The 17,025-nt window shown below is 38.5% G+C and overlaps 1 protein-coding gene across 1 annotated transcript in view; it reads right to left on the minus strand.

Moving 5' to 3' along the window:
- ENPEP (glutamyl aminopeptidase (aminopeptidase A)) overlaps window positions 1-17,025 on the minus strand; it is a 79,639-nt gene that overhangs the window by 10,019 nt on the left and 52,595 nt on the right. The window contains exons 12-17 of the mRNA XM_010858532.1: window positions 12,375-12,508; window positions 12,192-12,247; window positions 3,405-3,555; window positions 2,159-2,232; window positions 1,948-2,052; window positions 1,690-1,860 (exon numbers count right to left, since the gene is read on the minus strand). Of these exons, the coding sequence (XP_010856834.1) occupies window positions 1,690-1,860; window positions 1,948-2,052; window positions 2,159-2,232; window positions 3,405-3,555; window positions 12,192-12,247; window positions 12,375-12,508 (691 nt within the window). The remainder of the gene's footprint in view (window positions 1-1,689; window positions 1,861-1,947; window positions 2,053-2,158; window positions 2,233-3,404; window positions 3,556-12,191; window positions 12,248-12,374; window positions 12,509-17,025) is intronic.

A 17,025-nucleotide genomic window follows, 5' to 3' on the forward strand; every position in this document is an offset into this window, starting at 1 on the left:
TGACTGAGCAATTGAATTGAAGATTGTAAAAAACAACTTTCTGTTGTTTTTTACAATTAACCATATAATCTGTATGGTTAGATTAGTTGGCTATAATTAGAGTATAAAACAAGATAAATTAAGTGACCAAATAGATTTTTATTCACTTTATTCCATGGCTATACCCAGAGGGAATATCTGAGCATGCTCTAATAAACTTCTGCACTGGAGTGGGGCACTCCTGAATTTTGTACAATTTATCTTTTATCCTCTAGTTCGAAAGAATCTTAGTAAGGCATCTAAGTGGAGCTTCCCAGGTGGCACGGTGGTAAAGAATCTGCCTGCCAGTGCAGGAGATCCAAGAGACGTGGTTTGATCCTTGGGTCAGGAAAATCCCCTGGAGTCGGAAGTGGCAACCCACCCCAGTATTCTTGCCTGGAAAATTCTGTGGACAGAGGAGCCTGGTGCGCTACAGTCCATGGGGTTGAAAAGAATTGGGCATAACTGGACACGCACACAAGGCATCTAAGTACTTGCTAATTTTCTCATCATATACAACAATTAGCACAATGACAACCAAGTAATGAGTCAATATGATGTTTTGTGGAATGTAAAGATGATCAAGTTCTGGGTAGATAGACTATCTTAGGCCAGAGAGAAGGAGACTTCACATATAGCCCTGAGGTGAGATAGTGAAAATATATTGTTGGCCCTGCTAAGTAAAAGCAAACTGTTTCTGGTAGCTCTTACAAATTCATTATTGCACTATAATTTACTATTTATATTCTGCCTCTCCCATGAACCTGTAAGTTTCTCAAGGATAGATATTATTCTTTTTCATTTTTATTCCCACAATCTACATACCTATACATAGAAGGGATATCTTAAGTGTTGGTTAAATGAATGAAGCAAGTAACTCAGAATCTATATAAGCAAAATATGAATAAGGCAGAAACTAGTTGATTTGGGACATAGGTGTGAAGCGGGAGAACATTCATAGATGGGCTTCAAGTGGTCTTTGTATCTTTTGAGTATAATATAAATAACTATTTGTGTGTTCATGCATGTTGTGGTGGACAGTCCTCTGCTGACAGAGACCAGTTTCGTTTTGGGTTTGGATCAAGGTATCCTTGATTCTAGGGAAGGCAAATTGCTACCCCATCCTCAGAGTACCATGGTTGGCCCAAGTCAAAGGAACTCAAGTTCATCGCAGTCAGCAAGTGATCAAGTGGTAAATCCAGAGAATCACCCAGAATGATCAAGGGTGACCTAGTGCTAGATAATGAGAGAAGTGGAGATAACTGACCTCTTATCATAAAAGACAGAGTCTTGTGAGGAGGAGCTCTTTTGCCCCTGTCTTTCTTCCATTGAACATATTTATGTGAAGACAAAATATATGGAGCTCTGGAAGTCATAAAACATCCAACATGTGGAAGATGGCAGAAAAGAAAGAGAAAGAGCCTAGGTCTTGGATAAAATGTTGAATCACTGTACATGACTGGAATTCTACCTCTAGAATTTTTTATATGAGATAATGAGTCTTTATTTTTTAAGCCACTCTTACATGGATATTATGTTTCTTGCCAGGAAAATAATTTTTTAATAGACTTTCTTAGAAATGTATCTTCCATTAATTAGCATTTTAAAGAGACCATGACATGTAAACTATCGAGTACCATTCATGTAATTTTTTAAAAAGTTCCAGCTTACCTTGACAAAAGAGTAACATTCTTCACTGATGCTAATCCATACAGTAGCTTTTCTTTTTCTTGAGCTAATGAAGTTTTCTGGTATTGCTCGAGAGTGTAATTCCATGAAGTCTCATTGCCAGAGTTCTGCATACCATACCGATATACCAGAAGCCTGAGATTTACAGGAAGACTAGAAGAAGAAACAGTGTTTCAGAGATTTTAATTCCTCATTTCTCAGTTTAAAGTCTTCTATATATGAAAACCTGGGAACAGTCACCTTACAGTCCCAGTTAGCCACTCCTGAAATAACTGGGAAGCATTGTTCAAGGCATTGCTGTCTCCCATCTTGCACGCCAGTCCTAATACAGACGCACGGAGTAATCTAAGAAATCAAACACACAGAGCTGGGGCTTTGAGCATTTTTCAACTTATCTTAACACACACAAATATTAAACAAATATTAATTTTTAAAAAGGTAAAAAAATAACTTTGTGAGGTGGTCTCCAACATCATTCCATCCCAGAGAATCTGCAATGGGCTTCACTTGATCTCGGAAGTATTTCTGAAATAAAAGCACCATGTGCAGTGAGTAATAATTTACTATTTAGCAACAGTCTCCCATTTATTATTATCTACAGTTCCCAGTGGTAATCTTTTCCCCTACTAGTTCAGAGAACTTTGGGCCTGTACTTCAGTTCAGAAAGGTATATATTCCAGTTATTATCACATAGCAATTTTACTTCAGTCCTGAACATAAGAACATTCTGGATCACTCTCTAATGTTTTATAGAACTTTGGGTCATCCCCTTTTAGCCTCCACTTCTTAGCTGACATTTTAATAAATAGAATAACACCTGATAGACTTACCATACTAAAGATTGCTCAAGTATTAATGAAATAGTAACTAACATTTGTATATTGCCTTAAGATCTACAAAGTATATTTATATTATATGATTCTTACTATCCCATTACCATGGGAAGTCAAGTACTAACTTCCTATTGTACAAAGAAAATAAAGAAATATGAAATCATTTGTCTAATTTCTTTCATAAAGAAAATGGAAGAGCTAGAAATTGGAATCCAGAATTTGTTTAAAATTACAAGTGTTCTTGTAATCAGAAAGTGCTACAGAAATCACAAAGCCAAGAAAAGTAGTCTGAATGACTGTCATAATAAAATCTCAATGTGGAAATAACAGCAGTAATAATAAGGAAAATGATGTTATATTTTGATAAGAATAAATTCATTTTAACATAGATAAATCCATTAAAAATAGGATCTAGTTTGTATCTATGGTTTAAAATGTTGTTTTAAATAAAATATTAACTATTATATTTCTTCTAACACTAAAATACACCTTTAAGTGGTATACTGAACCAGAAATACTGATACACTTCAAGCTGAAAGAAAATAGCATCTCTTTGATTTGATTAGTCAAGTCATTATAATTTCCTTTGATTTTACTTGGTAGTCAAGATATGCTTTTGTGTTTCCCAGGAGCTCCTTCTCTCAGAAATCTTCCTGTTCTACCAATGGGACTGCTGCTGCTGCTGCTAAGTTGTGTCAGTCGTGTCTGACTCTTAGCGACCCCATGGACTATAGCCTACCAGGCTCCTCCATCCATGGGATTCTAGAGGCAAGAGTACTGGAGTTGCCAGTACTGGGTTGCCATTGCCTTCTCTGACCAATGGGACTAAACATCTACTTTCATGAAATATAGCATTAGCATTACCTCAATCACAGGGTATAGCTCTTTATCATCTTCAAACATGCTAATAATATAGGTTACAGCTGAAATGACTCTATGCCATGGTAAATATTCCTTTTCTTCCTTGAGATACTTGGTCAAGTTCAGAGCCTCCTTATAATTTAGAAGCTGAGCTCTAAGAAAGAAAAAATATTCCACAGTAAATTAAAACCAATAGATTGGTTTCCTTTGACTGAAAGTACTAACATGGGCATCATAGACTTCAATGTTAATGAGAATCCTTCAATTAAACAATTAAGAAAGTACATTACTATAAAGGTCCAATCAAAGAGGTTTGTTCACAATGATGTATTAGTGTTTTCATATGTTCAACAATAAAGGGGAGACAAAACATTAAGGTATGCATTGAAAAATTTCTGTGGCAGAATTTTAGATAAAACAAAAGTCATTTAGTTGTATGGTTAATATTGACAAATAGAAACTTTTAAACATTAAGTTCACTAGCTCATTATAATATACAAATGCACCATCATAAATATACCTTATTGAATTTTTTATATTTGATATGAATAAGAAATATAACAGTACTTGTGAATCATTAATGCTTAAAACATTTCAATTGAACTTATATTCCCCATAAAACATCTCCTTTTTAATACATTTCCCAGTAATATTTATAAATAAAAATGGATTTTGTTCCTCAAAACAATGTGAAATTACTATTGACACTTTAGTTTAAAGAGTCTGACTTATTCCTCCTTAGAAAAGACTTGGAACCTTTCGAAATAATATTCTCAGAAATCTGTTATGCCTCAAATTTTAGCCTAGGTTTTGTAAAGACTCTTAGGTGGGAATCCTGTCTTTCTAAACTACATTTTGAAAGTTTAGGTTAAATAATAAACTTCTTGAGATCATTTTTTGTGAATGAGAAATAATGTAATCATACCTTGATTTCTCCCCTGAATTGATAAGAAGATAAATGGTATTGGAGATCTAGGTAAGAATAAACACTTTCGGCATCATATGATTTATACTAATGTGATATGATATAGAGTTTGTTTTCAGTTCAGAGAGCCGATTTCTCCTATTTTCTCAGATCTTGATCTTATTTGTTGTTGTTCAGTCACTCAGTTGTGTCCAACTCTTTGTGACCCCGTGGACTGCAGCACGCCAGGCTTCCCTGTCCTTTACCGTCTCCCAGAACTTGTTCAAACTCATGTCCATTGAGTTGGTGATGCCATCCAACCATCTAATCCTCTGTCATCCCCTTTTCCTCCTGCCTTAAATCCTTCGCAGAATCAGGGTCTTTTTCAGTGGGTTGGCTCTTTGCATCAGGTGGCCAAAATACTGGAGCTTCGGTTTCATCAGTCCTTCCAATGAATATTCAGGGTTGGTTTCCTGTAGGATTGACTGGTTTGATTTCCTTGCTGTCCAAGGGACTCTCAAGAGTCTTCTCCAGCACCACAGTTCAAAAGCATCAATTCTTCAGTGCTCAGCTTTCTTTATGGTGCTCAACCTTCTTTATGATCTTTTTAAAAGGATTTATATTTTGGAACATTCAACTTGTCTTAATAGAAGTATAACTAATATTGAGAAATGGAGTACTTTATTGAGAATGTTTGTTGAGTAGAAAGTGATTGTAGAATTTTATGTTGCAATTTGAAACTTGAGAATTTTCTAATTTTAATAATTCTCTAGTTTTCTGGGTGGATAGAGCAACAGCTTTGTCCCGTAAGTATTTTCTTAGAATAACTATGAATAGTTGTTGCTCTGAGGATCAAATTGGTGAAGGCTAATGAAAGTTTATGAATAATACGTAATTCAGAAACCTGAATTGTGGGCTGCACATTTATAACAGGTGAAGTTTAGAGGCCCATTTTATAAATATATATAAATACTCTATATAATGTATATTTTATAAATATATATAAATACTATATATTTATCTTCCCTGGTGGCTCAGACAGTAAAAGCGTCTGCCTGCAATGTGGAAGACCTGGGTTCAATCCCTGGGTCGGGAAGATACCCTGGAGAAGGAAATGGCACCCCAATCCAGTATTGTTGCCTGGAGAATCCCATGGACAGAGGAGCCTGATGGGTTACAGTCCATGGGGTCGCAAAGAGTCGGACACGACTGAGCGACTTCACTTTCACTTTCACTGTATATTTTATGTTGAAAAATCGATATCCTATCCTAGTGCCTTGTTTTTTCAACATATTTGATAGTCGTGCAATCACTGCACTAGTATCACTTGTTTTTTTAAGGCTGAGTCACTTGGTCAGAATGCTGGGCTGACAATAAATTTTTTTTGTCAGTTATTATAGGGATAATGCTTCCCTGATGGCTCAGACGGTAAAGTGTCTGCCTGCAGTGCGGGAGACCAGGTTCAATCCCTGGGTTGGGAAGATCCCCTGGAGAAGGAAATGGCAGTCCACTCCAGTACGCTTGCCTGGAAAATTCCATGGACTGAGGAGCCTGGTGGGCTACAGTCCATGGGGTCACAAAGAGTTGGACATGACTGAGCGACTTCACTCTACTCTCTACTCTATAGGGATAATATTTGGAGAATTAAGTTGATGCCCTTTTCATTTCCCACACATCATTGCTATTTTGTGGTATTCGATACTTCCCTGGAAGAGCGGTATCATTTAGGATCATGATTCTCAAGTTTGAGCGTGTATCAGTTAGTCAGTTCAGTCACTCAGTCGTGTCCAACTCTTTGCAACCCCATGAATTGCAGCACGCCAGGCCTCCCTGTCCATCACCAACTCCCGGAGTTCACTCAGACTCACGTCCATCGAGTCAGTGATGCCATCCAGCCATCTCATCCTCTGTCGTCTCCTTCTCCTCCTGCCCCCAATCCCTCCCAGCATCAGAGTCTTTTCCAATGAGTCAACTCTTTGCATGAGGTGGCCAAAGTACTGGAGTTTCAGCTTTAGCATCATTCCTTCCAAAGAAATCCCAGGGCTGATCTCCTTTAGAATGGACTGGTTGGATCTCCTTGCAGTCCAAGGGACTCTCAAGAGTCTTCTCCAACACCACAGTTCAAAAGCATCAATTCTTTGGTGCTCAGCTTTCTTCACAGCCCAACTCTCACATTCATACATGACCACAGGAAAAACCATAGCCTTGACTAAACGAACCTTTTTTGGCAAAGTAATGTCTCTGCTTTTGAATATGCTATCTAGTTGGTCATAACTTTCCTTCCAAGGAGTAAGCATATTTTAATTTCATGGCTGCAGTCACCATCTGCAGTGATTTTGGAGCCCAAAAAAATAAAGTCTGACACTGTTTCCACTGTTTCCCCATCTATTTCCCATGAAGTGATGGGCCCAGATGCCATGATCTTTGTTTTCTGAATGTTGAGCTTTAAGCCAACTTTTTCACTCTATTCTTTCACTTTGATCAAGAGGCTTTTTAGTTCCTCTTCACTTTCTGCCATAAGGGTGGTGTCATCTGCATATCTGAGGTTACATATTTCTCCCGGCAATCTTGATTCCAGCTTGTGCTTCTTCCAGCCTGTATCAGAGCATGTATCAGCAACACCTGGAAGGCTTTTTTTTTTAACACTTGGGCCCCATCTCTAGAATTTCTGACTCAGTAGGTCTGGTGTAGGGCCTAAGAATTCTCATTTCTCACAAGTTCCCAGCAATGCTGATACTACTGGGACCATGTGTGAAGAATCAGTTTTTAACAAAGACAGCTACAGTGCCCTTCCCTCCAAGGTCCCCTTACAGTGCTGTTTTGGCTCGTAGCTGCAGTTTTTCTTCAGAGAATAGCCCTTGACCAAATACACCCATCTTGCTTAAAAGGTTATGCGACCCCTCCCCCTGGTCATTGATTGTCTGATCCAGGAATGCAACAGGCCAGCCTGCTTCCCTCAAGCTGGGTCACTGTGTAGTACAACTCATGGATGGCTTCCTACTGGAATCTGGCAAAGCTAAACTCCAGCTAAGCTTTTCCCCTGCCCCACCCTGCTTCTCACACTCCCTACCTCATGAGAATCCTGTCTCAGTAAACCACGTGTTCACGAACCTCCATTTCAGACTCTGCTTTGAGGGAACTCAACGTAAGACAGCATTTTTACTCACTTTGAGCCTCCAACCCTATTTATTAAATCTGTAGACCAACAGCAGTTCTGAAAGCCAGATTTGGTTGAGAATTTTCCTTATTCAAAAATCTTCCATTTATAGTAAGAGTCCAGCCCGAGGAACTTTGAGCCTAGAATTGACCTACAGTCTATATTGTGGGGAGGATGGAGGCTATAATGTAAAGTTCCCACAAAATGCTATGAAGAAGAAAACAAAAAAGGTCTTTTGAGGAAATTCTTGCTCTCCTATCTTAGGCTGAAGTACTCAGAAGTTTGGGGAATCTTGGAACAAAAGGTTTGGTTTTGCTTTCCTGGGTGTGACCTGGAAAGACTGCATAGTCCTCAAAGAAGGTCAAGTTCAGCACAATGTCTTATCAGACAATGGCTTTTGAATGGGACCGGAGAAATGGTTGAGAGAGGTGGTTAGGTAGAGAGATCTGATGCTATGGAAACTTTTGAAAACTTTTGAAAACTTCCCATGTTAACTTTCGAATTAAATTCAGATTTCTGGCTTAAAACAGTCTCCTTGCAATCAACTAGATGCCTTTTGGAGTCTCCCCAGCAACTCACTTCTCCCTTCTTTAAAAGGCAGTCCTCAGTAGGGTGGGAGAAGTTACTTATCTAGTTCTGTGCTGTGGTCTGGTCAGCTCTGTAAGCACCTATAAAGAGGTAATCTGGTGCGCCTAGAGGTCTGTAACTTTGGCATGGCCCATGGCCACTTTGTGGTCTTTATTATTTGCTAACCTGGCCCTCGCCTTGGACATGGTTGGAGCCTCAGTACCTGGAAGTCTGGCAAAAGTCCGTTTACAGCATTAGTTTAGGTGGCCCTGGAAACTGCCTCCTCTGCCATCCTTTCCTCAGCTAGAAACTCCTGCTCCCTTCCGTGTGCTTGCCAGCACTCTCTGCTTTCACTGGTGCTATTCCTGGCCCCTGTCCTGGCTTTGGCACACAGTGGGCTGCAAAGTGCCAAATAAGCTACTGAAAAGATAAAACTCTACTGCAACAGGTAGACAAAAAAGGATTCTTTCTGTCTCAGTTTTGGCAAGGCCCCCAAACCAAGCCCCTTGGCCTATACTCTAAAGTAAGATGTGGGCCCACCCAATCGGGATTGACATGGTCAGGAGGGTCAGCTTTTTGTGACCCTCAGCTGATAGCCCACTACAGCCTGTGAAAGAGATTGGAATGCCTAACAGAGAGAGAGAGGCATTTTAGAAGAGGGCTTTTGGAGAAGGAAATGCCTACCCACTCCAGCATTCTTGCCTGGAGAATTCCATGGACAGAGGAGCCTGGCAGGCTACAGTCCATGGGGTTGCAAAGAGTTGGACACGACTGAGCGACTGACACACGGTTTTGGAGGATTCCATCAGTGTACTGCACGCGCTGTCCCTCACGGAGGACAGAGTGAAGGGTGCTTTCCCCTCATACCAGCCTAGAAAAGAGGTTTTAATGCAACCACTTGAAGAGTTTTATCTGTGTATCCTGGAACTCATGTGGACACAGTGGCCTGGTATCTGATCCCCAAGAAATCTAAAGGATGAGAGACTGTAGTTGACTACTGCTTTAACGTCAGAGTGAAGAGATAGGACTGCATGAGGTGGCCCGTCTCTCCAGACTTTGTCAGGGGAAAGGATATATGAAAACTTGCTATAGACTAGTTGTGGTTTGGAAGTTTTCACTTCCTCACCTCAGGGAACTACAGAAGAAAAGACTGTTGGCCATGGAATGGGCCATAAGATAGCACATATTCCATGAAAGCACCAGACAAGGGAAAGCATCAGTGTTAAACATGTCCAGAGTTCAGAGAGGACCAGAAGTAGACAGCATGTCAGGATCTTCCTTCATCTGCCCTCTCTGTGCTCCTTGCAGTAGAGAATCAGAGGCGACATGGTGAGAAGTAGGAGCTCCTTGTAGCAAAACGGAGAGGAGATCAGGCACCTTGTTCTCATTGCAGGTGGCTGACCTGAAACTAGCCTGTGTGGGGGCTGGCGGAAACTTTAAATGAACTTAAAAACTTTGAGGGTGTAACTAGGCAGGGCATATGGTTGAGCTGAGCCTGTCGTGGGGACTCAAAGTGACTGGGTGAATTCTTACTCCTTGTCTTCAGCAAATGTGCCCAGCTGGAGAGCAGTAAGACTCCTGGCTCCTCACATTTGGGGGCAGGGAAATCAAGAATATATTTATTTTTAGATCTGTCCTTTTACTGATGAAACATAGTAGTTCATTTCTTTTTGAATATCAGAGTAGAGCTGTGTAAATTCTAATCCTCCCTCATGCACTTACCTATCTATGCAGTTCTATTTTTCTCTGAGTGATTTGGGACAGACTCTAACTAATACAGGTGGGGGTCTGTTTCTCTCTGAGTCCGTTTTTCCTCATGTGTTGCAGACAGAAATTGAGTGATAACTCAATAGTTCAGGCAATGTTTCAGATGACAGCTCAGGTGTTTTCTGGATTGGTTGCTGTGTGATTCTACATGCTTTTTGACTTTCAAATTTGTTTCACTTTCTTCCTTTCTGAAGCTCTTCAAAATTTGATGGGGCTATAGTCAAGCAGCTGAACAAATGCAGGAAGATTGTTCAGTTGTGTGAGTTATCCACTTTGTATACCATTCCTCAGAGAAAGCTGGTCAAGAGGCTTTCACTTCTTAAAGCAAAACTGTCTGCATTGTGTTATGATGGAAATTAAATGGTAAAGATATTATAATATCTTTATAATCTTTACAGACAAGATTCTAAGCTTTGGAAAAGATCACAGTGCATTCACAGGAGAGTTTTCCTGAAAAAAAAAAAAAATCTAATAGTCCTATTATGTTTAAAAAAGATTTTTTTTTTTTTTTGGCCACACCATGCAGCTTTCAATTTCTTAATTCCCGGACCAGGGATTGAACCCATGCCCTCAGCAGTGAAAGTGCAGAGTTCTAACCAATGCATTGCCAGGGAATTCCCTAAAAGGTGGATCATTTTCTTTCACCATATCACCACTTAATTTCCCCAATCTACATAGTGCCAGGAACAGAGTAGGTGCTCAATAAATATTCATAAATGAGGGATTGACATACCATAACATAAATAATCTGTTACATAGCCAGGAGATTAAACCTGGAGGTTCACCAAAGAGAATCAAGTTCTATTACCTGCAATAGAGTGTATATTACAAATTTAGAAGAGCTTGTCTAAATGCTTCTTTTGTTTAGTTGCTAAATCATGTCCAACTCTGTGCAAAACCAGGGAATGTAGTCTGCCAGGCTTCTCTGTCCATGAGGTTTCTGAGGCAAGAGTTCTGGAGTGGGCTGTCATTTCCTTCTCCAGGGGATCTTCCTGACCCAGGGATCAAACCCATGTTTCCTGCATTGACAGGTGGATTCTTCACCACTGAGCTACCAAATGCTTCTTTGCTGCTGCTGATCAATGGTGCGTGCCTTTTTTGGTCAAGCACTATGATCTACTGAGCACTTCCTAAAGACTGGACAACGGTTGGGGTCCTTTGTGCACATTCTCTCACTTATTCCTCACAAGAGTCTTGTAAGTTCATATCCATTTTACTAATAAGGAAACTAACTGAAGCAGAGACAAGTTAAGAAACTCTCTCAAGGTTATACAGAGCCAGGATTTTAATGTGGTTTGATAACTTGTTTTTAATTCCCTATAAATTCCTCCCTTAAAAATGTCACAAAGGGTTTCTAACTTGCTCTATCTAGGGAGTCCATGTAAAATAGTTCTCCCATGCCTTTAGCGCTGTTATACTATCCTTCCAGCCATATATTCAGTTCCTATTTAATGAGCGTCTACTAGGGGCCAGGCACAGTTAGGAGCTGGGGATAAAATGAAGAGGAACACGATCCAGGTGCCTACCTTCATGACACTTATAATTTGATGGGTGAGATGGATAATTAATAAGCAATGACAATTAATATTATTGGAAACACAGGGGCCCTAAAAGGGACACCCAGCTCAGACAAGGGGAACTAGCATCTCATTGTCAGTACATTGCTTGTGTCTAAATGAGGCTACAGCAAAACAAGCTGGGTGTGCCCCTAGCTCCTACAGAAGTGCCAGAGATTCAGAAAATACTGGTCAAATTACTAGTGTTAGCCTATCTGAAAAAAGAGTCTCAAAGGTGCTATCGTTACTACTCCTACATTACCCCAATCTATGTTGATTATTTTTTTTTTCAAGGTATAGGTTGTTGTTTTCTAAGTATAACTACCCTTAGGCCATGAGAAAAAAGTCAAATTTCTGAAATGACACTTTAATTCTATCAATCCTAGAGCACCATGTCTCATTCTTCTTACCCCAGTGACCTGAACGATATTTGGAAACTCTAGCCATAAAATCTTACAATGGGTTTGGGCTCACAGAGATGAGTTCATGAAACACATTGTTTGTCTTTTTATTAAATCAAATTATAACGGTGCACTTTTGAGCATTTGTAAGTGTCGCTTCTATTTAGCTCAAGAACTCAGATTAGTCAAACCTCACTTAAAGTCAATGGGGTAGGTGAGGTTTTTGCGTCTGTTAAGGGCTTGATATCAGTATTTTGGCTATAAGGCTCATATTAGTTTTAAAGAAGAAAGTTATGCAAAATAATAATGTTGTAAATAGTGGTTTTGGATACTTTAAACTATAAATTAATACTCAAACTTTGTTGTAATTGATTTTAAAAGAAATTTATGACAAGATCCGTAGTATTTTAAATAATTGAATCTCATTCTGAAACCTACCGTGCCAAGGCAAAAGCATCATCAATAAAACTTGCACGATCAGCAGAAGAAAAGTCCTGGGAAGAGAAAGAAAAAAAGGTAGGAAACATGAATCTTAAAGCAAAATATATTGAAAAATTAATATCATTAAGGCGCTGTTCTTAGAACAAAAGTAAAACAATTCACAACCATTTCTACTCTTACCGTGTGGTTGACGGAAAGATTCGTAGCTATCCATTCCCAAGTTGACACTTCGTAATTTACACGATAAAAGCCAATATGATCAGGGTTTATTTTGAGAAAAGCATTTCCACTAAGAGTAGATTCCAAAGTGATTCCTGTGGTAGTAAATAAACACTAATGAGAAACATGTTTGCACATATTGTAAACACATAGAAATTAGACCCAGCGGGCAAAAAGAAAAGAAATGTTAGTTTGAGGAGTCAAGTTTGATTTGGATCCAAAGCCCCAAAGTCTAATTCTTATTATTCTTATTGCCTAACTTTAACATGTCATTGTAGTGTGTGAGCTGAAAAAGAAATAATTACAGGGCACTTATTTATATTAAGTGCCCTGTAATTTGTGACTCATTATTATTTCTTACTTTCAGAAGCTTGTCATATGGGTGAAATAATTTTGTGCTTGTCAATCCCTCAATAAAAATATTAAAAAAAAACAATACTTAAAGACAGAGAAGTCCATGCCCTTTGGGGGTAATCCATATATTCTTAATTATGATGGATTAATTACACAAAGAATATTCAATGGGATAGCCTAGGAAGGATATAAAAATGTAAACATTCAAAAGAATACTATGTTTATTTAAAATCAATATTCTAATTGATGGATATGGTAATTGCTAAGCAGAATAATGATTTGAGAGTCAGTAACAATTTTCAAATGTCAAGAAGGCTTGCAATAGGACTAAAATCCAAATACAGCATTTTTGATCTTGTAGTCCATTTCATACTTGTTCTCCCAACTTTATTTATTTTTGTAAAGCCTTCTACTTCCATATTTCAACTGATTATATCAATGTTTTTTCATCAGTAGATTTACCAAATTAACTTTATTTCTAAAGTAGTATTTAAAATTTACATAAGGCTCTAGGATATAGATTTTGGAAGCTCAACATTGAAGGAACAAAGACTTACGTTTCAAGTAAAAACTACTCAAAATAAGGCAGGAAGAGAAGGGATCAACAGAGGATAAGATGGTTGGAGGGTATCACTAACTCAGTGGACATGAGTTTGAGCAAGCTCCAGGAGTTGGTGAAGAACAGGGAAGCCTGGCATACTGCAGTCCGTGGGGTCCCAAAGAGTTGGACACTGAGCAATTGAACTGAACTGAACTCCAAAAGGAGATCCAAGCAGTCCATTCTGAAGGAGATCAGCCCTGGGATTTCTTTGGAAGGAATGATGCTAAAGCTGAAACTCCAGTACTTTGGCCACCTCATGCGAAGAGTTGACTCATTGGAAAAGACTCTGATGCTGGGAGGGACTGGGGGCAAGAGGAGAAGGGGACGACAGAGGACGAGATGGCTGGATGGCATCACTGACTCGATGGACATGAGTCTGAGTGAACTCCGGGAGTTGGTGATGGACAGGGAGGCCTGGCGTGCTGCGATTCATGGGGTCGCAAAGAGTCGGACACGACTGAGCGACTGATCTGATCTGATCTTAACTCCAAATAGTATTTATGCTCTGATATGACCAGTGTTTGTTTAGCATAGCTCATATACTTTTTAACTCCTAGACTCCTGTCTGTATGGACAATATGCAACTTAAATAATGATGTGGGAATACTTAGTATATTTAAATAACTTCAGATAGTTTAATGTAATAATAACAATGGATGTGATATTAGAAAATTGGATATGAGGCTGGAAGTAAAAGTGGGGCTTCAATGTGAAGAGCCACAGGCTGTATTAAGTCCATCTTCTGAGAGATGGCAAGAAAAGAGAAGATTTTTAGGTAGGTAAATAATACACTCAGGTCTGTTTCTAGAAAGATAATTTTGATGGTAGGATGGGAAGGAGATATTGGAAGGAGATTCTAGAGTCTACTATGTTAATCTAGGGCAAGAGAAAATGAGGGCTTACCTTAATGTGGAGATGATGAAAATAGATGATGTGTTCAAGAGACACATCACCAGTAAAATCAACACTATCTTTTCTGACTTGATGTGGACAGTTAGAGGGGAAAATGGCGTGCATGACTGAATGAATAATGGTGTTGCCATTACAGAAGGAATAGAGGAAGATGAGTCAGTTTGGGAGGAAAGGTGATTTACATTTTGGAAGTGCTCACAAGGTTTGGAAGATGTCCAACGACACAGTAGTTTTTCATAATACATGAGTAAACACTTCAACAAGACAATAAGTTTCTTTAGGAACATTCATAGTAGGTTCTTGACAAATTGTAAACCTTTACCTCACTCATGTAGTATTTATCTTTCTTTGTCATTCTCCCACGGACAGGTTGTTGAAAGGAAGCTAATCTTTTGGCAGCCATACACTTCGAATGTTTGCATCAGGAGGAGAGCCTCTTGCTAAGTACAGAGCCATATGTTACAGGAGAAAGAGCGTGAACTTTCGAATCTGACAGATCTAGGATACGGTCATTGCTCTCTGACTTACTAGCTGTGTGATCTTGGCCAAATCACTTGACCTCTCTGTGTCCCAGTTCACCATGAGGGAAATGGATAAAAATCCCTGACAGGGCTATTGTGAAGATTAAATAAGATAACATAGGCAAAGTGTTGGCTACATAGTTATGTGTCCAACAGGTGGTAGCTATCCCCATTATTATGAAAGGGGATATGCCGCCAGTTCTATAAATAGCAAAGCAAATATAAATAACATTGAGAAGTTCCTGGCAATCCATCTCAGTACAGCAGTATTTTAGTGTGCGTTATATATACCTAGTTAAGCCTGTCTAGAGTTACTGTGATTTTTCTCACTTTATGGATGAGGAAGCTGAGGTCCAGGAAGTCAGTAGTTACTGGACTTTCCAAGTTCATGCTACTTCTGCAACAGCTGTCAACAACAAAATACTGTTGGGTTGTTTAGTTGCATAATGAAGTAAGTGGGATAAAATACTGATGCCTGTTCCAGGCAGTACATAGAAGTAAAGGGTGCATGATTCATTCTGTTTCTCCAGTTACTAATACGATTTTTCTGATTATAACAGTAGTATGTGTTCTTTATGGTTTCAAATATGTATTTGGAAAATAAAAAAAGAGTATAATGAAGAATACAAAGATTATCCACCACTGGTTGACATTACATTTTTATCTTGTGTGTATATGTATGTGTGTATTTATCTTCCAAATATATGCACATGTGAAGACACAATACATATAGAGAAATTTATTGTGTTTTTGATTGTTAACCCTTTTCACTTGAAATTATATTGTAAACACTTTGCAATTTCATTATATATATATGAAGATGTAGATTTAATGGCCACATAGTAATCATAGAATTTATAAATTGTTTTGTACCACTTCTTGCTAGTTTTATGCATAAGAGTGGTAAATGGATTCTTTCTGGGTAGGAACTCTTTCTAAATTTTTTTTTCCTGTTGTCTGTTAATTCAAAATTTCATCCAGAGGCTAATTTCAACTTAGATAGATTTCAATATCAAAGCATGCATACTAGTTTTTAATATTCTGTTTTGTGTAAATAATTATAACAAAATTCAGTCAACTAGACAGCTTGTGATAGCCTAGAAATTTCTCTAGAAATTTCTAGAGAAAGAAACATTTTTCTTTGGTGACATAAATACTGTGTTCCATCAATCCTTTAAGCAAATTATCTTTCTGTGTAAAATTACAGTTTGTATCTATTTTATTAAGTTTGTGTATCTCTTAGTAGTAAAACAGCTGAAAGGTATAAGAATACTATTTTTTACTAATGACATACAAATTATATGTGGAGATCTAAAAATTTCAAGTAGGATGCACTACTTGGAATTTGGGGTAAGGAAGAAAAGTTTAATCTCTGAAACCAACACTAACATGATCCATTCATTGTAAAATTGATTGGTTATCCATTTGTGACAATGTTTTCAACAAATTACTTATTCAAAGAAATAATCATATAATTATTGTAATAGTAATAATTACAGAGTCCCATCTAAATCTAAGCAAGAAGCCTAGAGAATCTCCCTGAAAAGAAAGATATAGGATTAATACATAATACATAATAAGCAGGAATTCGGGGAAAATGCATTGTGACTGTCATGATGAAGAATTATCATGGGCAGTGGTTTTGGTGACTGGGAAGAAATAACTGCAAAAGAGAGTTGGATAGTGAAGGTCTGTTGATGTGTGCCTAGGGAAGCAGGTACCCAACTAAGCTGGTACATGTGTTCCAGATCATTTGACAGATCTGCTCTTACAGAAAACAGTGTATGTGGAGAAATCTGTTGGTTGTTTACCACACTGTTCCCTTTTCTTCTAGGTACACAGCTAGACTATATTTATTAGCCTCCCTTGCAGTTAGGTGGCAACATATGATTGACACTGGGGCATAAAGTGTGGGCAGAAATAATAGATGGACTTCTAGGTCTGGTCCCTCCATTATCTTCTTCTGTCCTCTGATCAGATGCAAAATATCCAGCACAGAAGTCTAATATTAGTTTGGAGAGAGAGAGGAAGTGGAGCCATAAGAAGGAAAAAGACAGGAATTCTAAGTCATTATCTGGGAGTGAGCTACCTAGGAGAGATGGCAGTCAGGAACATCTCCATTGGACTGTTGCATGAATACGAAATTTTTATTGCATTGAACTACTACTGATAGCCAATATATGCAATAATTAGGCTTCCCTGGTTAATGCAGTATACAAAGCTG

The sequence above is a fragment of the Bison bison genome, unplaced genomic scaffold, assembly GCF_000754665.1.
Source record: "Bison bison bison isolate TAMUID 2011002044 unplaced genomic scaffold, Bison_UMD1.0 scf7180017864389, whole genome shotgun sequence".
Lineage (NCBI taxonomy): Eukaryota > Metazoa > Chordata > Mammalia > Artiodactyla > Bovidae > Bison > Bison bison.